The 22,487-nt window shown below is 46.6% G+C and overlaps 2 protein-coding genes across 4 annotated transcripts in view; both read left to right on the forward strand.

Annotated features, from left to right (window-relative positions):
• LOC146393064 (plakophilin-3-like) overlaps positions 1-10,074 on the forward strand; it is a 27,811-nt gene extending 17,737 nt beyond the window's left edge. For 2 of the 3 annotated variants that reach the window (XM_084925755.1, XM_084925737.1), the window contains 8 exons: positions 1-9; positions 983-1,091; positions 2,130-2,294; positions 3,415-3,588; positions 3,670-3,823; positions 3,964-4,159; positions 4,415-4,502; positions 8,955-10,074. The exon at positions 1-9 is cut by the window's left edge and continues 151 nt beyond it. In XM_084925755.1, coding sequence (XP_084781881.1) covers positions 1-9; positions 983-1,091; positions 2,130-2,294; positions 3,415-3,588; positions 3,670-3,823; positions 3,964-4,159; positions 4,415-4,502; positions 8,955-8,996 — 937 coding nt within the window. In that variant the 3' untranslated portion in view covers positions 8,997-10,074. The remainder of the gene's footprint in view (positions 10-982; positions 1,092-2,129; positions 2,295-3,414; positions 3,589-3,669; positions 3,824-3,963; positions 4,160-4,414; positions 4,503-8,954) is intronic. The other variant, XM_084925746.1, reaches the window with a different exon arrangement.
• Positions 10,075-14,582: 4,508 nt separating this feature from the next.
• On the forward strand, positions 14,583-17,038 carry LOC146393065 (pleckstrin homology domain-containing family F member 2-like). The gene is made up of 2 exons (XM_084925768.1): positions 14,583-15,066; positions 15,295-17,038. The coding sequence occupies exons 1-2, from the start codon at positions 14,826-14,828 to the stop codon at positions 15,864-15,866; spliced, it is 813 nt and encodes a 270-aa protein (XP_084781894.1). The 5' UTR covers positions 14,583-14,825; the 3' UTR covers positions 15,867-17,038.
• The last annotated feature ends 5,449 nt before the right edge of the window (positions 17,039-22,487 follow it).

Below are 22,487 nucleotides of genomic sequence, written 5' to 3' on the forward strand. Positions count from 1 at the left end.
CTGCCTCAGGTACCATCAGTCATGGTACTGCTCTGTGCCATCAGGTTTTAAAAACTAAATCATCTGATGGAGACTAGAAAAGAAGCTCAACATGTCCAGGATACCTTTTATTTATCTGGCTTCTCTTCATTTACCATCATCAGCTGATTATCAGCTTGATAAATCAGTACACAGGTGTTACAGGTACTGTGCTGCAGTGGTTTGTATCATATCTATCTAATAGACTCCAGTTTGTTCATGTACATTTTCACATTTTCAGACCTTCGTGCGATGTGCACTCTGAGGCTTTTCCAGGAACTGATTGGTCAATAATAAAAGGTTTAGTGTGTGGTGATCTCTCATCTGGAACATAATCTGCTCTGATATAAGATGTGAACCACCTTCATGACTCTGACACACAGGCTTGGACCTGGTGTTACCTTAATAACCACAAACCCTGCTGCAGAGCTCAGGCGTGCCAGGATTTGGGCCGTCTCAGCATGCAGAGTGAACACAGCCTCGGTGTGACTCAGAAAAGCACTCGGTCAATATAATGTCGTCCAGGCGTGGACCAAGAGACGCTCTTTCACTCAGAGTGAAGAGATCAGCAACAGCAAAGAAGGTGGAAGACGTTTCACTGGCGGGAGAAAGCTGCTTCTTTCATCCTTTTAGTACAAAGTCTGCAAACCTTTCAGAGGTTTCACTCAGACTGGACGGTTTTGTGCACATGGAAATTAAAGTAAATTTAGATAATGCTTCAAAATAACTGCCCAGAGCTGCTTAATGACAGTGAGACTGGTTCCTAGAAGGATTTTAACCTCAATTAGGCTCTGATGCGTCATTTCAAGGAAATAAAACATGAACTGAATGGATGTTTATTTAAAGTAACGTCACATAATGCAGTCGCACAGAGCAGCAGCTGCTTCTGTTTCATTGTAGTAATGTTTGATGTAAGTGAAGGATTTGGTCGGGTTGAATGTCTCCGTCTGTGTTGCTCCGACAGGAACCTGAGCTCCGTGAACGAGAGAACGAGGCAGAAGATGAGAGAAATGCCCGGCCTCGTGGACTCTCTGGTGACCTACATCCAGCAGGAAGAACAGGGCGACGAGAAGGTGAGCCACAGAGGCGCGTGGATAATGATGTCTGAGTGCAGCCACTTTAAAACGTCTGGAGCCGTGAGCACAAACCACAGACGCCAGAGACGGGGTTTGTCATTTACAGCAGAACAGTAACCGGCTCAGGTCTCACTGAGGTTAACCTGGAGTGTAACGAAGTGCACGTTTGCTCTGATTCATCGCTGCCTCACGTCACAGTTTCAGCATCAGGACTCCAGTAAACTGTGCATGACTGTAGAGGCTTTACTTCTAAACTTGTATAAACGAGGAGTGATCCCACAGACCTGAGAACCGGTCGATAGAAACCAAAACCAGAGTTCACTTTGGCCGACCTTCGAGATCATCTGCTCGTCTTCATCGTGTTTGCTGCTGCGTTAGTATCAGGCTGATTTTACTCTCAGCTCTTAGTTTCACCTACTAAAGTGACGAGTGGGTCTGGTGCAGTCTGGACTGGTGTTTGTCAGGAAGTCGCTGACTCACCGCCGTCCCACTCAACGGATTTCCCAAAGTCTCCTCGGGGTGGTTGTGCTGGAATGTGTCACTAAATGAATAAAACTGAAGACATTTCCTGTATGTCTTTGTTCTATTTTTAGTGTGGCCAGTATTCCAGTTATTCGTCTGAAATCATCTCTGTGCTGTTGTTAAAAAGTGCAAAGATGTAAAACTGCAGCAGTGCATCATAAAGAAGGCTGGGAGAAAGAAAACAGCTGGTTAATAAAAATAGATTTTATCTGTCCTCGGGTCAGAGCGGGGGCGGGAGCGACTGAAACGGGATATCGTGATGTGCGAGCTTAAAGGACGAGGGCGACGGAATCCTCAGTCATTCCCAGTTTTCGACAGTGGCCGACTCTCCACGTTATTAATGGTGCAGTGGTTTGGGTCGCGTGTGAAAAGGGTTCAGACTTCTTTCTGTGCTTTTAATGTCTGAAGCTCATCAGAGTCGGCACGGTGACTAAGACTCGCTGCTTTGAGCCCGTTTGTTTCGGTCGCTCTTTTAACTGATATCCATTTTTTATTTCCTGTCTGCGTGTTCAGGGTTTGGAGAACTCCCTGTGCGTGATGAGAAATCTGTCCTATCAGCTGTACTCGGAGCTTCCCCCCTCAGTCCAGCTCCGCCTCGAGGGCCCGTCGAGAGCTTCTGCCAACAGAGAGATCGAGACCATCGGCTGCTTCACTCTGTACAGCAAGAAGAACGTGGAGGTACGAGCAGGAGGAGAGGGTGCTGGTGTTATCCACCCGTGTGGTGCTCTGTGTCTGGATCCCCATCACCTCCAAAAACCTGCTTCTGCACATTAGGGTAGCTACGATCTGCTAGATTTCATAGTAATGTGTTCGTTTAAAATCTAACTTAAATGTGAAACTGGAAAACTAAGCAGCAGACAGAGGTAAGCAGTTTAATCACACGAGCGCCTGAAAGATAAATTCAGAACAATCTTTGTTTTTATTGAATGACTCAAGTTGATTCTCACAGTTTATCAATTTAGTACAAATTGATAAACTGCAAACAAGTGCTACTGTAACTCATGAAAGTAGTTTAGTTTAATGTTAGGTTTGTTTAGTCTGGTTTGGTTTAGTTTAGTTTAGTTTAGCTTGGTTTAGCTTAGCTTGGTTTAGCAGTCTGGTTTAGTTTAGTTTAGCTTGGTTTAATTAGCTTGGTTTAGCTTAGCTTGGTTTACCTTGGTTTAGCTTAGCTTGGTTTAGCTTAGTCTGGTTTAGTTTCTTTTGGTTTAGTTTAGTTTAGCTTAGCTTGGTTTAGTTTGGTTTAGTTTAGCTTGGTTTAGCTTAGCTTGGTTTAGCTTAGTCTGGTTTAGTTTGGTTTAGCTTAGCTTGGTTTAGCTTAGCTTGGTTTAGCTTAGCCTGGTTTAGCTTAGTTTAGTTTAGCTTAGCTTGGTTTAGTTTGGTTTGGTTTGATTTCGTTTAGCTTAGTTTGGTTTAGTTTAGTTTAGCTTAGCTTAGCTTGGTTTAGTTTGGTTTAGTTTAGCTTGGTTTAGCTTAGCTTGGCTTAGCATGGTTTAGCTTGGTTTAGTTTGGTTTGGTTTGATTTCGTTTAGCTTAGCTTGGTTTAGTTTGGTTTAGTTTAGCTTGGTTTAGCTTAGCTTGGCTTAGCATGGTTTAGCTTGGTTTAGCTTAGCTTGGTTTAGTTTGGTTTAGTTTAGCATGGTTTGGTTTAGTTTGGTTTGGTTTAGTTTTACGTTGAGTTTACACTCAGCAGATTTTCTTCAATTATGAATTATTTGAATAAATAAACTTTTTGTTTTATATATTTTTGCTACTTTTTACCCCAAATTCTGTATTTGTACTTGATTTCTCTCTTCGCCAGCAGCAGAATCACCAGAACCTGCCCACCCTGTCTCAGCCTAAAGGGTCCGAGTGGCTGTGGCACCCGAAGGTGGTGGGGCTCTACAAGCTCATCCTGCAGAACAGCGACTACAGTTCCTGCAGCCGCGAGGCCGCCATCGGAGCCCTGCAGAACATCACCGCGGGAGATGCCAGGGTAACGCCTCGTCCCGATCGTCAGCTTTAATGCGAGGTGCGGCCTCTGCAGGCTCACATGACCTTTGCTCCTCTCTGTTAGTGGGCGTCCGTGCTGAGCATGGTGATTATAGAGAAGGAGCGGATGCTTCCCATCCTCCTGGACCGGCTGGACACCAACAGCGACACGGAGCTCAGGCCTCTGAGCGGCCTGCTGAGGAATCTGACCCGGCACGCCACCGACAAACAGCACATGGGTAAGAGCCCTGCTGGGACAGGTGCAGCTCTGCTTTCAAGGGGTTTCAGTGCATCCGCCTTTTTCCCGTTCTCTGGACCCCAAGGTCCAGGTCCGCTCCAGAGTCTTTCTTATTCAAGTCCTTCTTCTGTGTCGTGGCAGCTAAGAACATGGTGGGGCTTCTGGTGTCCAAGCTTCCCGCAGACGGCCTGCAGAAAACGCCATCCAGCGACGTGGTGGTCAACCTCTGCGGAGCCCTCAACCACCTGGTCACCTGCAGCTCCTCGGCAGCCCGCGACGTCTGTCACTTCAACGGCATCCCCAAACTGGTGGGCATCAAGACGTCCCACGACAGCAGGTACGTGTAGTCGCGCTGATGGTCGCTGTCGCCGGCTCTGCCGCCGTTTCTCTTCAGACTCTTCATGTTTCTGCTGAAACAAAGCTGTGACCCCTCTGCGACCTTTGTTTCCTGTTTAGGACTTCAAATGTCTGTTATAACCTTTCCTTCACACTGCGGGACATGTTTGTGATGAAGCTCGTCCCTGCTGCTCTGGTATTTCCGCCTCATTAGTCCTCCTGTCCTCTCTCACTCTCTGCTGTCCTTCACTTTTAGCTCCGGGAGTCAAAAAGCTGCCCGAGCAGCCTCGACCGTCCTCTGCAACATGTTCCAGTACAAGAAGCTGCACAGAGACTACAGACTGGTGAGTTTCATGTGTAATCTTCACATGCTTCATCCAGAACACACTCTCTGTTGATTCACCCGCTAATTATTTCCAGCAGCGGGGAGTAGATTTCGTCACAGTAGATGTTTTTCTGAAAGTGTCGCAACTGAGTTTGAGGATATAAGTCACCTGCTGTTATCATCTTATCTTGTTAATCATTTGACCTCCTCACTGCGTACGACTGTAGCTCCTGTGACAAATCAGAAGTACCTGACTCCGTGGTATAATCCTCAAACACGTAGCCTAAAGCAGATGACTCGTAAGCTGGAGAGGAAATGGCGTGTCACAAATGTAGAGGATCATCATTTAGCCTGGAGAAATAGTTTGCTGCTTTATAAGAAAGCCCTCCGCAAAGCCAGAACATCTTACTATTCATCACTGATTGAAGAAAATAAGAACAACCCCAGGTTTCTCTTCAGCTCTGTAGCCAGGCTGACAAACCAAACTCACCATTGATCAGCAACCAGAGACTGTTGATCAGCCTGAAGGCTCCTAAAGACGAGAAGAAGGACAACTGCTGCCTGAAAACCTTTAGTGAGCCCTTATGTGTCAGGAGCATCAGGAGTATCAGGACTCAGTGATGAGGATGTCCACATCCTGGACAGGGAGGACGCTGGTTTGAGGGCGGAGTCAAGGAGACCATCTCTGAATGGAGGAGGGGGCCTAAGGGTACATCTGTCACCATCTTACAATGCTGTGATTGCAGCCGTTCAACTCTCTGTGAATGGGACTCATGGCCACTGATCAGTGGTCAGTTTACATGTTAATGGTCATGACCTCATAGGCCATTGTTTCAGTCATTGTGTAAATGTCCTGTTTAAAAGGCTGGAAACCTGCAGTGAGCTGCAAACATCCAGATGAACAGAATCAGCCTGTTTGGATTTCCTTACCTGGATGATTGAGCGATAATGCAGAGACATCAAGCGCGCACCGCTTACGAGTGTGACAGTAACGCATCAGGATCACGTGTGTGTGAGGACGCTGCAGCGGGACTCGCTTTGGCACAAGCAGCGAGCCGCTGTGCCAAAAACAAACCAGCACCACATTCACCAGGTTTCTCTCTCTGCGTCTTCATCCTCAAAGGCTGAAGCAGCAGAGTGAGGGCGAACAAGACGGGTCTCAAACGTGTCGTCGAGGTGAAGACGGAGGCGGCGTGCTTGTGGTCACTTTGGGAGCCTTTGTTACATTTTTGGTTGCAGCTATGTTTAAGTCAAAGAGCCTGAACCCGTCCTGCTGTTTTATTTCCTGCAGCCGGGGGAGAAGCTGTGGGCGTGGGCTGTCATTGTGCTCCGTTTGTTTCCACCAGATGGTTTTCTCGTCTGCATCTGGCTGCATCTGCTTTTTATCTCACTTGACCTCCACTTCTCGTAACTCCTCTTCCTCGCTGCCTCCCTCCTCTGTTCTGCACCCGAGCCTGGCCCTCATTAGTCTGTGGACGTGCTTATCTGGAAGTTCTGCAAAAGCAAATATTTTCTCTGAAGTAAGCAGCAGTCAGACTGGAGACTTGCTAAACTCCGTCTCTGCGGCTCCACGTTTGTCTAAAAGTGTGTTTCGGTCATTTCTGCTGAAAAATGCTTTAAACCGTCAGCAGACGTGAAAGAACGCGTGAACAGCAGAGTCGAAGGATCCAGGGCAGCCGTCCGTACCGGGGAAAGACTCGTTCGAGCAGCTTTAAGGTTGCTCGCGCTGTCCTTGTGCACGTGTGTTTAAAACCACTAAAAATGAAATTAAACTTGTTAATGATTGGGCTGGCAGGGGCTCACTCTGCCCCAGAACACCGCATGATGATGATGATGATGAAAAGCTAAATGCGAGTCTGTCTGTAGCCTCCCCTCCTGTGGAGGCATTAGCAGACCCCCCACCCCCTCCTGCTGTGAGAATCCTTTCCTCGTGTCTGCTGAGCTGCAGCAGGAATGTGGAGAATCTGGCTCAGACATTTTGGGTTCGCCTCAGTGTCTCTGCTGAGGTGAACTTGGCGGTCCTCCTCCCGTAAATCCGCGCAGCACAAACAAACCCAGGCCTTTATCTCCCTGCACTTTCACACAAACCCAGTTGTGCAGATAACACATCTGGAACACAACTGTGCAGAAACAAAATGACAGGATGAATATTTCTGGTTTACAGATGGTGAAACTTTTTCTCTGCAAACTGTCGACAAACAGCTTTGTTAGGTAACGCTGAGTGTGACGGCCCAGCTTTTATAGCCCAGGCTCCGTTTATTGTGCAACTTCTCTGAGTTTATGGTGCTGCGCTGTGGAAACGGCTCCAAGCGCCTGATGAAGGCTGACAGATACATGGGCTCCTTCATTCTTCTGAGCCTGCAGCAGGCGACCAGGAGACGGCTGCAGAAGAACCTGGAGCACAGCTAAAGTTCAGTGACACACACAGTGACACACACAGGGACACACACAGTGACACACACAGGGACACACACAGACACTTTAGTTTATGACAGAAAATCTAAACTTCCAGTCCTTCAAAAGTACACCGTGCACGGCTGCGTGGCATTGTGCCGATGTCCACATCAGGATAACGCTCAAAATTCCTGATAGATCACAGAGCCTTCAGAAGCTGCTCCTCTCCACATCGCTTATAATAACATCGCTGAAGCTGCCGTGGGCTGAAGCTGCCGCGGGCTGAAGCTGCCGTGGGCTGAAGCTGCCGCGGGCTGAAGCTGCTGCGGGCTGAAGCTGCCGCGGGCTGAAGCTGCTGTGGGCTGAAGCTGCCGTGGGCTGAAGCTGCCGCGGGCTGAAGCTGCCGCGGGCTGAAGCTGCCGCGGGCTGAAGCTGCCGCGGGCTGAAGCTGCTGCGGGCTGACGTTTGTAGGTCTGTGAGTTCTGAGGTCCGAGGGACATTTCACCATCACACAGCGAGGCTCCGTGTGGGCGTCTGTCTGTGTGCGACGCAGGAACCCGCCCTGCACGGCGCTGCAGCGGTGGAGCGACGGCCTGTGGAGTGAGCTACAGGCTGTAATACCACTGAGCTGCGTCTTCAGACACTTCATCTTTTAACGATTCACGGTTGCAGCATCCTAAATGATCTCTGCTCATCGTTGCTAAAACCAAATCTTTCATCACTCCTTTGATGATTTTTAAGCTGCACTGCAGGATCTTACCGCCGGATCGGCTCAGTGTTAGTCGTACTCTACTCTGGACCTGCTGCTTATTCTTCATTTCCTCTAAAAGCTCCTGTTGTACTCGCGTGTTCTGCTCACCCTACACTGAAGTACTTTAAGTATTTGTACTCGTACGCGGTAAAAAAAGAGGAATTCATGCTGTAAACTGTGGGTGTGGTACTGTCTCTGTTGCGACATCAGCTGTGTTGGGTGGGTAGGTGTGGGCACGCAGTCGCCCACTAGAGGGCAGAGCAGGACTGAGTTTGACCCTCCTCCAAAGATTCTTTTAATCACAGCGTTTCCTTCATCAAACATGAATCATTTTGTTTTAGCACAAATTACAGAATGATTTCTAAACATGACCAGAGTCAGTGTTATTATTACTGTTACCCTCTGAAACACTGAGCTTTTATTGGAGCACGGCTCAAACCACTGCTGTGCAGTGATGTGCTTTCCCTCTGTAATGCTCCAGTGGAAGCTGAGGGTTCTCTTCAGAATAAAAGACTTCAGCAGGGTTCGAGCTGTCACTGAGAAAACATCAGGCTAAAAACAAAAGTCCAGACTTGAGAGAAACAGTCGGTGCTCACAGAAGAAGCCTGCAGAGACAGGAAGCAAAGATTTCAGAGGCTTGGAGAGAAAACCAGTGAGAGTCTAAACACTAACTTCACTGAGCTGATGTAGTGACATCACCTGCACAGAGGCTGCACACCAGGAAGCACGAGACTAAAACACAGACCGAAGGATGCTGAGGACAGCCTGAGGAAGATCCTGCAGACCGGGAGCGCCCTTTGGTCAGAGACGCTGCTTAGGTTCAAAGAGAGGAGGGCGAGGCTGCGCCCCAAACACCAGCATCACCACCAACACGACCCAACATGCGCTGCTGCTCCTCCAAAAACCAAAGTGAGCTTCACTGAGCGGCCTGCAGAGAGTTGAATCCCGCTGATAATCCGTGGATGTGAAGACGAGCGGTGCCAGCCCGCTCACTCCAGCCGGTCGCAGCAGATGGCCCCGCCCCTCCCTGAGGCTGGTCGCCAAAGTGCTGCTCATAGGGGGTCGTATGATTGTTGGGTTTTTCTCTGTATGTATTATTGTAGGGTCGACCTTACAGCGCCTTGAGGCGACTGCTGCTGTGTAAATAAAAGTGAGCTGAGTGTGAGACAAACATCTGCAGGCTGGTGTCCAGCAGGGGGCAGCGGGTGAAATCATGTAAACATCCAAAGTAAAACTGGGACGTTTTTTGTATTACGAACGATGATGATGACGGTCGAGTCGCTCTGTGGGGACACTGGGTGAGTTTCTGTTTGTGTCTTTTTCCAGAAAGGATTCGGCAAACGAGACTTCGCAGACGGATCCTTCTAGGCTCAGCGTTTGACCTCGGGACCAAGACGAAGTTGACCGAACTCGTTATGTGACTGCGACCGACTTCCAGGAAGGCGATAGTGACCCGGAGCCGTGCAAACGCACGTGGCCTTTGGCAGCTGTGCGTTCGCTCAGCCGCAGAGAGTCTGACGGGAAGCTCGACACGGACACACGTCAGAGTCCGACTCCACGCGCTTGGACGTGTTCGCGTTACGTGCGGTGCTCGTAGAGTTTAGCTTTGGTTGCCGATGCGTTCACTTACCGTTGTAAATATTGATGCACATGTGTACCTTTTAGGGTGTGTTCACATCAAACATGAAGGTTTCACCTCATGTGACTGCAGTCACCGTGGAAACCGGAGCATTCACCCCTGTGATGCCGATGGTTCAGTCGGCGCCCACGTGGCGCTGGAGGAGAATCCCGGCTCTGCGGTTCCTGCTGGAGGATTTTGGCTGTGAAGGCAGATTCGCCCCCATTTGTATCGCCCAACATGAACTCGCCTCATTGCATGAACTTTGTATGTAATCACGCTCCACGTTTGTTGTGAACACACCGTTGAAGACCTGCAGGTCACCACTCACTCATTACTTTTTTAATCCAAAGGTCAGAGGTCAGATCTTCAGACTCTAACGACGTCTCACAGGTGCGTTCTGGCAGGTGAGCGGCGACCTGGGGCGTGCTGAGAGATTAAAGGATGATTCGGTTTAGTTTAGCCTAACTTGTTTCCGTGGGCGACGGCTGTTGCGATGATTTTGTCGGAAAGCTGCGGGCAGATCTCGCGCTGCGAGCAGATCTCGCACGGTTTGCTCACCGATTTCTGCAACTTCTGCTTTTCACAGCAGAGGTGTGAGTTGAGTTAAAGGGAAGCACAGAGGGTCGAAATGTGACGTGATGATTTCGTGTGTAGGAACATTTTCTAACTGTTAATAAAAGGTAATAAAACTGAAGTGAATACTTTAACTCCTGTATCTGAAATGAAGATTAACAACGATTGCTGATTGGTTGGTTTGTAAACCATCAACGAACAAATGTGTGGATGTTTCTAAACTGTGTCAATAAATACTGTGCATTAACAGAAGTTCTTTGGATGTTTCTTATTCGGCCGGCCGTGTTAGAAGCTGCTGCTGAAACGAGCACAGTGCAAACATTGTTTTTGAGGAGGTGTGGCCAGAGAACGCAGCCTCGCCCGGCTCATTCCCGCCGTGAGAAACATCTGCGATCATGTTTCCCCAGCAGGTCATGTATGAACATCCAGCACAGCAGCCGGCGTGGGAGCTGTCCACTCTGAGACCACCCACAGTGGAATAAGAGTTCCCTGAGATGGAAACATTACGCTGCTAAAGTCACAGTGATTCATGTAAGTGTGCTCCACATCACAGTCGGACTATAGAGGGCATGTTCATGGAGTGTGTCGTTTCCTGACACCACCCACAGGTGGTGCTGTTTACTGCATCTCAGCCCTGCTGCTTCACTCTGCGTGCAGCTGATATAAATCGCAGTGATTATTAGCATTAGCAAACATAACCAATCTCACCTACAGAAGCATTTTCACACATGACGCGACGTGGGTTTTACCCCTGCGCCCTCGAGCTCACCCACAACGAATGAACAAAGAACAAAACTGTAAATTTCAGGATGTGAACACTTTTCTCCTGAAAACGTTCAACGTGCTTTTGATAGAAGGGCTTGTTGTCATAGTTCTGTTTAGGGCAGGACGTCCTTCACCTGTGAATGAGTCACAGCCTGTTTACAGTGACATTACCGGGAGGATCAGACACTGACACAGCAGAACGGTTCCACCAATAGGAGCGTTTAGACGTCCGTCCACCTGCAGAGACTCACGGAGGCCGAGTGTTTGTTCTGAGTCGTTGTGGCCTCGGTCGCACAGCAGAGACCGTCACTGAAATAAATCACCAGCTGGGGAGCCGTTATTGTAAATGCCACCTGTTGAAATCATATTTGCACACGGCATTGCTCCACTTTCCAAAGAATCAGGCAGAAACTTCATCAGCCTGTTGGTGCAACATCCCTGCAGGATTGCTTCAAAGGCGCGACTGCATCCAGGAGTGATCTGCACGTCGCTCGGTGCAGCTGTAAAACTTCACCGAGCCTCTGTTCTTACTGTCAGCCTCTCTGCAGCTTCTCGGCCTCAGACATCAGGACGTCCTCGTGCTGCTCAGCAGGCGGTTTCAATCAGAAATCAAGTTCTCCCAGAAATAAAAACCGAAGCACAGACTGACATTAGGAGGCGAATAAACAGTGGCTCACATCCAATTTGAAGTAACATGGCAGGGAATCAACTGTATATATGACCCCCTCATTAGTACGAGAACTTTGAGGGCAGGATTGGTAAATGGTCTGTAGCGCTTTACTTGGTCCTAAGGACCCCAAAGCGCTTTACACTATACGCACTGGTGATGGCAGCTACACTGTAGCCACAGCCACCCTGGGGCGCACTGACAGAGGCGAGGCTGCCGGACACAGGCGCCACCGGGCCCTCTGACCACCACCAGTAGGCAACGGGTGAAGTGTCAACGACCGAGACTGTCGGAGCTGGGGCTCGAACCGGCAACCTTCCGATTACAAGGCAAACTCCCAACTCTTGAGCCACGATCGCCCCCATTATTATCACAGGACTCTGGATCATATAGTTTTATTTACACCCTGAGGAGGAACCGCCCCGTCAAGCGTTGCGGCTCCGTCGACCCATCATGTAGTTACAGATTTGTGTGGTGAAACTGTCACACTGACAGCAGGCCGCTTTCACTTCAGATCACAGTGGGCTGCATGTGACCCTCGACGCTTTACGCCCTTCCACGCGTCTTTCTTCCTGTCCCTGCCTTTCAGAATAAAAGGCTTTCTGTAGAAAAGTAGAATTTTGTTGACAGAAGTTTACTGATGATGGTCGTCAGTAAAAGTGCGCGCTGCTGCTGCCGCCTGCAGTGCTGCCAGCAATGCCAGCGTGTCTGATAAATATATGCAAATATGCAGCCTATAACTCATTCCAAAGAAAGAAAGCAACGCTGGGATGAAGGAAAAGCTCGTTTTTCTCTGGAACAAAGTTACACGTTTGATTTCCTTTCTGTTGAAATCTTCTTTGGGAAAGAAGAAGTGAAGGAGTGTGAGAGCTGCTGACCACATGTTGGTAAAACTGTCGCTGTCATCGTTTCCTTCTTGTTTATCAGAAATCTCAGTGCTTATTATATGTGCTCGTGTTTTCAGCCGTGTGCACAGAGCCACTGTTCACCTTTGGTGCTGCGCAGGAGCCTCGCTGGTGAACGTGCATCCATCGTACCCACACACACACACACACACACACACACAGTGCAATGAGAGCAATAACACCGAGCTCATAACGTGTAAATATTTACAGAGGAAACTAACGAAGCACACGTGTAACTGCTATAAAAACTATATTCATGTAAACTTCATAAGCTGAGGTTGAATATCCGTCATTTCCTGTTTTAAAGTTGTCCACGGCAGTAAACCCACTCCCGTTACCTTTGATGGCGTGTTGCCATGTCGTCCGTCTCCCACATGCAGGAATTATTTTTATTTTTTTGTAACATCATCATCTGCATCTGTACAGCTGTGCAGAGCAGGGAGGGCCACGTGCAGCAGACAAATGAACTGAATTGTTAATCAGTTAGTTGATTACTTGGCGGACAGTTTTGGTCCCCGGGCCTTATGTTTGACACCCCTGGCTCCCAGTTTGGCCCAGTTTAACGGTGTGAAAGGTTTAATTGGTTTCAATAAAGCACATTTAGACTGTCGGAGTAAATCTGCAGCTAATTCTTCCTCCTGGTTCCTTCCAGCTTTGCACCGTTTAGTCATCCAGCTGTTCCAGAAACAGACAAACCGGTTTGTGGGTTCGATCGCAGCCTCAGCTCTGATTTTACCGCTCGTCACACTCAGCCCACGAACTATTTTTATTTCTCACTCCAAAGTCTCAGGGGAATACCAGTTTGTAACAAAGATCTATTCTGATGATTCCAGTGAAACCAGACTGAAGGAGTCCACATGGGGAGGATCAGTGGAAGTGTGACTCTGCAGGAGGTCAGAGTTCATGTTACGTGTACGGCTGTTTTAGTGTTTCTGGATTTTTACAAACTGTAGTATTAACCACATGTCAGAGGCTGGATAAGCCTCCTTATTAAACAGAACTGTATTTGATAAATGCACCTACAAATACTTACAGGGAGCCACAGTGGAATAAATCACATTACTATAGAAACTGATCTTTATATTGTAAGTATACTGAAGTAGTCTGTAAGTCATTTTAAATAATGTTATTTTTTAATTTCATGGAAAATCAATATTTCCCCGTCTTACGTTGTATTTTTGGGGTGTATTATGGGGATTATAACTTTTTACATATTTTTCATTATTATTTTACATCGTTCGTTATGTTTTATGATGGATGTTCCTTAATTCAAATGTTTTATTTCACTGATCTAAATGTGATAAATAAAAAAAATTCTACATTTATGTATTTGTAGGTAAATAATTTGCATTGAAATAAAAAAACACTATAATTCAGCTTCACTGTTATAAAGTTTTACAATTTTATTGCACAAATGTTGCAGAAACGCATATTTTCACTGCTTATAGATCCAAATTCAGTGCTATTAAAACATTCACACTCAGGCTGTGCTGAGGGTCGCCTGCTCCACACTCTTCAGACGGTCGAGTTTCTCACTGAACTAAGAGACGTTTCATTTTCCTGAAAACGGCTGATAAATGTCAGCTGTGCCATGAAGCTGGTAAGTGTGGAACTGTGGACAACAGCTGCTCAGCTCAGTTATATTCAGTTTGATTAATATTGTGCCAAATGACACCTCAAGGGCATTTAGGTTATAAGGTCGAGTTCTACACTCGTACAGAGAGGACCGGGCAGCCGTCTGAGGAAGGCAGGGAGGTTAGACTGGATAGTTTCACTGGAACCATTAAAGAAGGTCATTGGCACAAACTGGTCTTTCCTTCAGATGTGCCCATGTTCAGAAAAGTCCCCAGAGTGGATGTTACGCACCTTTCAGCCCACAGACACCGCCCGGAGCTGTTTTGGTAAACGCCACTGTTCCGCATCTTTATCGCTTTGTTTAACCGGTTCTTACAACAACTTTAGGCTTGGATTGCTGCGTGAGAGCTGTTTGGATCATGTGGGTGAAAAAGCAAACACAGAAATCTCCGGGAATAACCTGACGGAGCGATAGCACACAGGTTTCACCCACCTCACATTTCCCCCAAATATTTAACAAGCATATTAGAAACTGTGTGTGTGTGTGTGTGTGTGTGTGTGTGTGTGTGTGTGTGTGTGTGTGTGTGTGTGTGTGTGAGAGAATGGTTGAATGAGGGTTGTAGTAAAATCGAAAGAGTTGTTGCTGAGGAGAAAAGGCCCACGGAGGCATCAGTCTGTTCACCGTGTTAGAGCGCTCTCCATGTGCTCTGTGGGTCCGAGCTATGAACCGTGCCAACAGAAGCACGTCCTCACTTTGTACAGACAAACCTCAGAGCTGCAACCTTTAAACTGTGTTTACACGTTACTGCAGTGATCGCAGCAGTTTTACAAACACATCTGCAATCAGTCACACTCACTTCCTCTTGTACAAATTCTTGTTTTTCTCCAAATTCAAGTGAAGCTCTGCCCCCTTTGCTTCTTACAAAAGTCTTGTTTTGGAAAGCCCCGTGACATCACCAGAGCATTCAAAAGCAGCCTCTGGGCTCCTGACCTCATCAGAAAAACGAGAAGCCCTTCAAGCTCACACCTACAGAGGCGTGGAGCTGCCGGCACGAGCGCTCTGACTGCTGGATTTAACGGCGACTGCTGACATGGATCAACTGTCTGATCAGGAGAACTGGGACCGGGTCCAGGCTGTGGCCAACTCCTTTGGGCCAGCGGGGAAGTTCTTGCTTCAGTCAGGTCGGGTTCTGGTGGGAGAGGGCAAGCTGGTAAAGCAGAGCCGCAAAAAGCGGCAGGCCAAAGCCTTCTTCCTCTTCAACGACGTGCTGGTGTACGGCAGCATCGTCCTGAACGGCCGCTGGCACAAAAAGCTCAAGGTTACCCCTCTAGGTGAGCAACCGATCCTCCTCTGCACATCGCTGAATCCAGCTGTGTGAAAAGCAGACAGCGTGGCGGGCAGAGACAGGTAGATGCTGCAGGTGGAGCAGGAGGTGCTGCACCGCCTGCAGTCTGTCTCTGACCGCTGCAGCAGGCTGCAGTAAACACTTTTCTTTTCGTTCAAAGCGTGCACACCTTTGTTTCCCGCACTAACGTGCCCTTCTTCTTCTTCTTCTTCAGAGGACATCCTGCTGGAGGACCTGGAGGACGGCGTCAGGATGAAGAACCAGTGGCTGATCCGCACGCCCAGGAAGTCTTTCTATGTTTCCGCCGCCTCCTACGAGGAGAAGCGAGCCTGGATCGAGCACATCGAGGAGTGCAAGGGCAGAGTGACGCAGGGCGGTGACCAGAGGCTGGACTTTGCCAACACCTGGATCCCAGACCAGGCCTCCGCCGTCTGCATGCGCTGCTCCAGCAAGTTCACCAGGACCCGCCGCCGACACCACTGCAGAAAATGCGGCTTCCTGGTGTGCGGCCCGTGCTCCAGGAAGCGAGCGGTCATCGCACACATCGACTCCACTAAGCAGCTGAGAGTCTGTAAAACGTGTTACTTGAGTCTGGGGGTGGAGCTCCCCGAGCTGACCCGTCAGAGGTGGGACAGCGGCGGGAAGTCGGACGAAGACGAGCTGGAATGCTACAGCGAGGAAGAGGAGGCGGAGCACAGCCTGGAGGAGGAGGACCCCGGCAGGTGGATGGACTCCTGGTCCCCTTACACCTACATCAATCCAGAGCACATCAGGCCCCAAACATAGAGCCACGCAGAGGCTCGGCGCTGGACTCTGGGCCTTTGTGTCACACGTGGACTCAGTGCTGCGCAGCTGCGTGTGACACGCTCTGCACGTACTCTATTTATGACACCATGTTATTTATGTTTCATGAAGCATCTGCTGCTCTTCTCTTTGTGCACAAACACTACTGTGAAGCTGTTCTCGTCTCTCCGCCAGCACTCGAGGCAGACGTCGCTCTGACCTGCTGCGTTTCCCTCAGCCGTCCAGTGTGTGTGTGTGTGTGTGTGTGTGTGTGTGTGTGTGTGTGTGTGTGTGTGTGTGTGAGTGTGAGTGTGTGTGTGTGTGTGTGAGAGAACATGTGAACCACTGAAATAACAACGAACAATAAAGAATTCAATAAGAGAATCTTTGTCTGTGGTTTTGTCTCAGGATGGTTAAACGACTCTGAAATACTTGAAGACGTTTGAACTTTTCACTTATTCTCGTCCCAATCAGCACATTTACACAAGACTTCCTGTTAGTCAAACTCTCACTGTGCCACAGATTGATCCTATACAAACATCTATAGACAGATGGCCCAGTGAAGATGGGATTATTCATTACAATATTATTTTGTATCTCGAGGTTGATCATTTGACCCCAAACCATGAAAACATCCTTTGACTTCAATTCAGTTTTATTCATTCAGCGCCGAATCACAACAACAGTCGCCTCAGCGTGCTTCATGTGCTAAGGTAACAACCCGACAATCATACAGGGAAACTCCAACAACCTTCCGGTTAAAAGATGAGCTTCCCAACATTAGGTATTAATTATGTGTCCCCCGAGTCAGGGTTTAATGGGGGTTTATAATTACAGTGTACTTATCATTTCATGGTAACTTTGTGGAAAAACAACAATATTTCCCCGTCTTACATCATAAGCACGCTGTACTTTTCAAGACAATGGCCGTATTATAAGTTCAACCTTGTCGAGCTTCCAGGTAGTTTAGCTGAACGGAGACGCTCTTCCTGAAAGTTACGTTTGAACGGTGATTATGAAAGAAACAAATGAGTTTGACAATGACGGTGTTTATAGTTTCCTTGTAAGCTGATAAGGGAGAACAGTCCTTATCACATTACGTTGTTCATTCACATCAACATAAAAAATTAAAGCTGTAATAATGAATCAATAAATAAAGATATAAAAATGCAGGATTAATATGGCCACAGCATAGTTACAAAGTAACTTAAGGAGAAATTGTTTGTTTCTCTGCAACATCACTTAGAATTACTCAAGCAGTATCTAAAGTTACTTACGATATAATTACTTTTAGTTTCCTGTATAAACCTCACTTGTTTCCCTTTTCCAGTTTACACACTTTTATATATATGTAGGTAAATATAATTACACACTAATTTAACATAAGGACATAACAAAATCTAAATAATATAATTTCAGATAAAAAACACACTGAAAGCCGATATAATTACACAGTGATTGCAGCTGCAGTCACAGACTGCGAGTTTAAAGTCTTATTGTAGAGTTTGTAGTTTTGGACGCAGCAGATAATAAAAGTTCGGACGATGCTTCATACATTTTATGGAGGAAAAAGGGTGAAAACAAACAAACAAACAGCTCCACGGTGAAAGAGACTTTTTTGAAGTTTAGTTTAGCAGCTTTGTTAGACAGCGCAGTGAGCAGAGGGGGGGAGGGAGGGGGGAGCTGGCGCCCACGCCGCCATACTTTAGGCGGTGCAGTCATTTTACCCAGAGGTGGGTACACCTGTACCTGAGCTCCTAATGATCGTCATGAAAAACCGGTTGAACAACAGTTTTCTACAGTGCTGCCCATGCACGCCGCTGGCGTTTGCTTTGTAGAAAACATGTTTGCAGGCACGACCATAATCGAAGGTTTTGTTTATTTCAGTAGATCTCAAAGTCGATGAGATTTCAGGGAAATACCAGGATGTTAAGAGGAACTGCCGACTCGGTGAAACCACCAAACCAATCGACTGTGAATAACGACAACAACCTTTCACCTACAATACAAACAGTTGACTGCCAAGGGCTCACATTACCTGCAGGACCTTCACTCTTCACTGGTTTTAGAGCTTGTGTTGCTTTTATTTTACCTGCATGGTTTCAAGAAAAGTTAGCATTAAATCTAACAGATGGCCCCGCCCCTCCCCGAGCCTGGTTCTTCCTGTTAAAAGGGAGTTTTTCCTTCCCACTGTCGCTCATATGATTGTCGGGTTGTTACCTTAGCACATGAAGCACGCTGTGGCGACTGTTGTTGTGATTCGGCGCTGAATGAATAAAACTGAATTGAAGTCAAAGGATGTTTTCATGGTTTGGGGTCAAATGATCAACCTCGAGATACAAAATAATATTGTAATGAATAATCCCATCTTCACTGGGCCATCTGTCTATAGATGTTTGTATAGGATCAATCTGTGGCACAGTGAGAGTTTGACTAACAGGAAGTCTTGTGTAAATGTGCTGATTGGGACGAGAATAAGTGTAAAGTTCAAACGTCTTCAAGTATTTCAGAGTCTTTTAACCATCCTGAGACAAAACCACAGACAAAGATTCTCTTATTGAATTCTTTATTGTTCGTTGTTATTTCAGTGGTTCACGTTTCACACACACACACACACTGGACGGCTGAGGGAAACGCAGCAGGTCAGAGCGACGTCTGCCTCGAGTGCTGGCGGAGAGACGAGAACAGCTTCACAGTAGTGTTTGTGCACAAAGAGAAGAGCAGCAGATGTTTAAACACAGTTTAAAGGTTGCAGCTCTGAGGTTTGTCTGTACAAAGTGAGGACGTGCTGCTGTTGGCACGGTTCATAGCTCGGACCCACAGAGCACATGGAGAGCGCTCCATGAAAGACCTGTGCGCAGTTTACGTGATGGAATTGAACTCAGGACCTTCTTGCTGTGAGGTAACAGTGCTACCCACTGTTCCACTGTGCCGTACTATTATGCTATTAGCAAAATAGCATTTTGCTAGAGAACATTTTTAAAGAACATTTTTTTTCTGCACTATCCGGTCGTTCAGTCTGACGTCACTAGCCGTGTCTGGGCCTAAACTCCGCTGCAGGTCCATATATCAAACGATCACTATGGCATTACTGAGAGTTGAAAAACTGTCTGAAGTCTTTCATCTTTAATAAAATGATCAGCGTTCTGCTCTACCAGGTGTAACAATTGAGTTTAACATCCAGGCATCCATGAAAACGGAATTTATGACATTTAACGGAGTTAGAAGTTAGCAGGAAGTTAGCTCGCTAGCTTCTATCTAAATACAATATAGCATGTCCTGACTGCGGGGTTTTGGAAACAAATTAAAACGTACAGCTCTGTTATCACTTCCAACATAAATGAAGACAGAAAACTAAACAGCAGTGACGTTTGTAGGGTTACTGAAGTTTGGCTAGCTGGTATATAATGATGTGCTACGTGACCGCTAGCGACACAGCTATGTTAGCATAATATAAACAAGCTAACTTTTTTTCCACTCGATAAAAGTTAACGTGAGTGTTCTTGGTGGTCAGGAACAAATGTAATCGCATGGCAGGATGCTGTAAAAGGACCAAACTTCAGCCAGGAGAACAACTGAGATAATCCATCCACAATACGAGGTTAGTCATTCATATACTGCTGCATGGGTTGGGCTGTAGTTACATCCTAAGGTTTTAAAAACTGAGCTTAAATAAATGATTAGCGGTAATAAAAGCCGAGGGAGGTCAACAGTGATCACTGACTGTTTTAGGAGCTTTTTGAGATTAAATAGAAGAAAATACAAAACATTAAACATGTTAACAACACAAAAGCCATATTAAACGCAGACTACTTTAGGCCCGGAAATAGGATTCGTCACATCATCACTTAACAACCGGATAGTTTTACATTCATGCATCACATCTGTTGGTATTTTCCCGCCTGTAGCTGGCCTGCTGCAACTAAAAGCTATAAATCCAGTGAGCTGACGGGCACGCCCGCCTCGCACAGCAGCAGGTTACCGTCAGACCGGTCGAGCGTCTGTGAAATGCTGTCAAACATCCCCTTCACTGTTTATCTTTTCATCTATCTAATTATTCTTCCTTCCAGCATGCGAGACATATGCAGGTCAGCAGAGTTACGGTAAGAGCAAAACAAAGAGCAGCGGGAAATCTTCCCAAACTTCCAGAGACGCCTTCATTTTTGGCAGCCTGAAGAAGAGTAAGAAGCTAAAAAAAACACCACCTTTAATCTTCCTGCTTCCCTGAGATTTGAGATAATTAATAATCTTTAGTATTTGTCAGCATCGTCTCAACAGCATCAGGAGTTTAGTACAAATCAAAGCACATGAGAAGCTGCAGCAGCACAGTGTGCGACTCTGCAGGCCTCCTTCACTCATTCTCGACTTAGTTTTTATTTCATGCTGTTTATCTGAAGCCGAGTCATGTCCTGCTTTGTTTTCTGTCACACTTCATGAAGCTCTTCTTTTATTTTGTCACTTGGCTTCTTTCCAGTTTCGGCTGCTTTAACGCAGGAATTTCTCAACTTTTGTGGTGAATAAAGTCTCAGTTTGTGTTTTGGTGTCTAAGAACAGGAAAGCTGTGCAGTGTGTTTTAGGATCCATGAAACACTGAGCGTAAAGCAAAAGCACAAAGGATCGTGGTGCGCTGAGGCCGACCTGTGCGTGTTAAACAAATCCCTCCATCTGTATCAGAGGTGACTGCCGACTGAAGACTCTTACATCTCTAACAGCTGCACCTACAGTTCACATGACGCCAGCCAATGTGAACCTTGTGTGCATGTTATCATGTTCTCTGGGAGTCAGTTATAGAGCGCCCTGCAGCTCTATGAGGGGACTCCATCCTTTCCCCAAAGTGAGCGTCAGGCTGAAGCACGAGCGCACGACGTCACAGCACGACTTAAAGGAAAGAAACTGTAGGCGGACAAAATATTAGTAGTAGTATTTAAAAATGTCAACTCTGCAAGTGATCAAACGCTCAGGGACACATATTAATATTAAAAGATATACATCAAGTAGTGTTTAATTACATCTTTCACAAAGTGGATGCACCCTCATAAATTTAGAGTTAATTCATTAAAAATAAATAGCAATGAGTTTTATGTAAACTACCAGGCAAAGGTTTGAACTCACCGTATCATTCAATGGTTTTTCTTTATGTTCATAAAATGAAATTATGTCATAAACAAAAGCCTGTGAAATATCATGTTTTACATTTCAGAGTTCTTAAAAATAGCTGCCCTTTGCTTTGCACACTCTTGGCATTCTCTCCATATATGATCATAGACATGCTCATTTATTTCCAATATTGCCACAACTAGTTGATCAGATTAGACGTGTGACAGCTGATGATTAGCCGGCTAAAGATAACAGTAGGGGCGATCGTGGCTCAAGAGTTGGGAGGTCGTCGTGTAATCGGAAGGTTGCCGGTTCGAGCCCCGGCTTGGACAGTCTCGGTCGTTGTGTCCTTGGGCAAGACACTTCACCCGTTGCCTACTGGTGGTGATCAGAGGGCCCGGTGGCGCCAGTGTCCGGCAGCCTCGCCTCTGTCAGTGCGCCCCAGGGTGGCTGTGGCTACAATGTAGTTGCCATCACCAGTGTGTGACTGGATGTGTAAAGCGCTTTGAGGTCCTTAGGGACGAGTAAAGCGCTATACAAATACAGGCCATTTACCATAACTGGTTATAAGCTAATGCTTATGCTAGCTAATGTTAGCCCGTAAAAGTCAGTTTCCTGCTGATAAACTGTCTGACATCATTCTCACATCGTATCAGTTTGTTCACTAAGAGTCACAGTCTAACAACCGTCTGTTTCACTAATACTGGCTAACAACAGCTAACAGCGCCGGCGCAGCAGCTAACAGAGGCTAATAGGCGCTAACAGCAGCTGACAGCGGTGCTTAGCAACAGTAAAGTTCAGGATCTCGTCAACAGCTCAGTATGTCTGTCATCGGTCAGCAGTGAGCCTCTGACTGCTCTCAGGCTCCTTTCACACCGCTGAGGTAAACAGTGGACCGACAGCCTACACTCAGTACAGACGACAGCGTTTCCTTCTGGTTAAACATGTAGTTCATTAAAAGCAACAGCAGCGATGACCTGGGACACTGCATGTAGCCCTGCAGCAGGACAGGACTTGAACCAGCGCCTATAAATCTCAATTTGTAATATTACGTTTATGAACTAGTGTAGTTTTATATATAACACATTTAAAATATTTAGTGGATTCATCTTATTATTATTATTATTATTATTTTTATTAGGAGTTGGAGGTATTTGCATTTTTTAAAGGTGATGGCTGTGATAAAGTTTTGGCTTTATTTATATCACAGAACAATAACAAAGAGTGTGAAGGAAACTTTTCTTTCTGTTGTGCAATATTAAATTATGTTTAACTCGTCCTTGCAGAAAGAAACATAAGAGGTTCCTGATAACATCGACTCGGCTGAGCGACGCTCAACAACACAAACACCGCCCCACATCAGTGACACAACACAACAGCTGAGTCATTCAAACCCTGACGTGATGGCGTTTAAAGAGAAGTGGTATCTCATCTCATGTGTGTCTTAATCACACTTTCTTGCTAAGTCGTTCTGTGACTCAAGTGTTCAAATGAAAGTCACTCCCAGCGAGAAACACTTTAAATGTA

Source organism: Perissodus microlepis, chromosome 1 (assembly GCF_051167445.1).
Source record: "Perissodus microlepis isolate ML-2025 ecotype Zambia chromosome 1, ASM5116744v1, whole genome shotgun sequence".
Lineage (NCBI taxonomy): Eukaryota > Metazoa > Chordata > Actinopteri > Cichliformes > Cichlidae > Perissodus > Perissodus microlepis.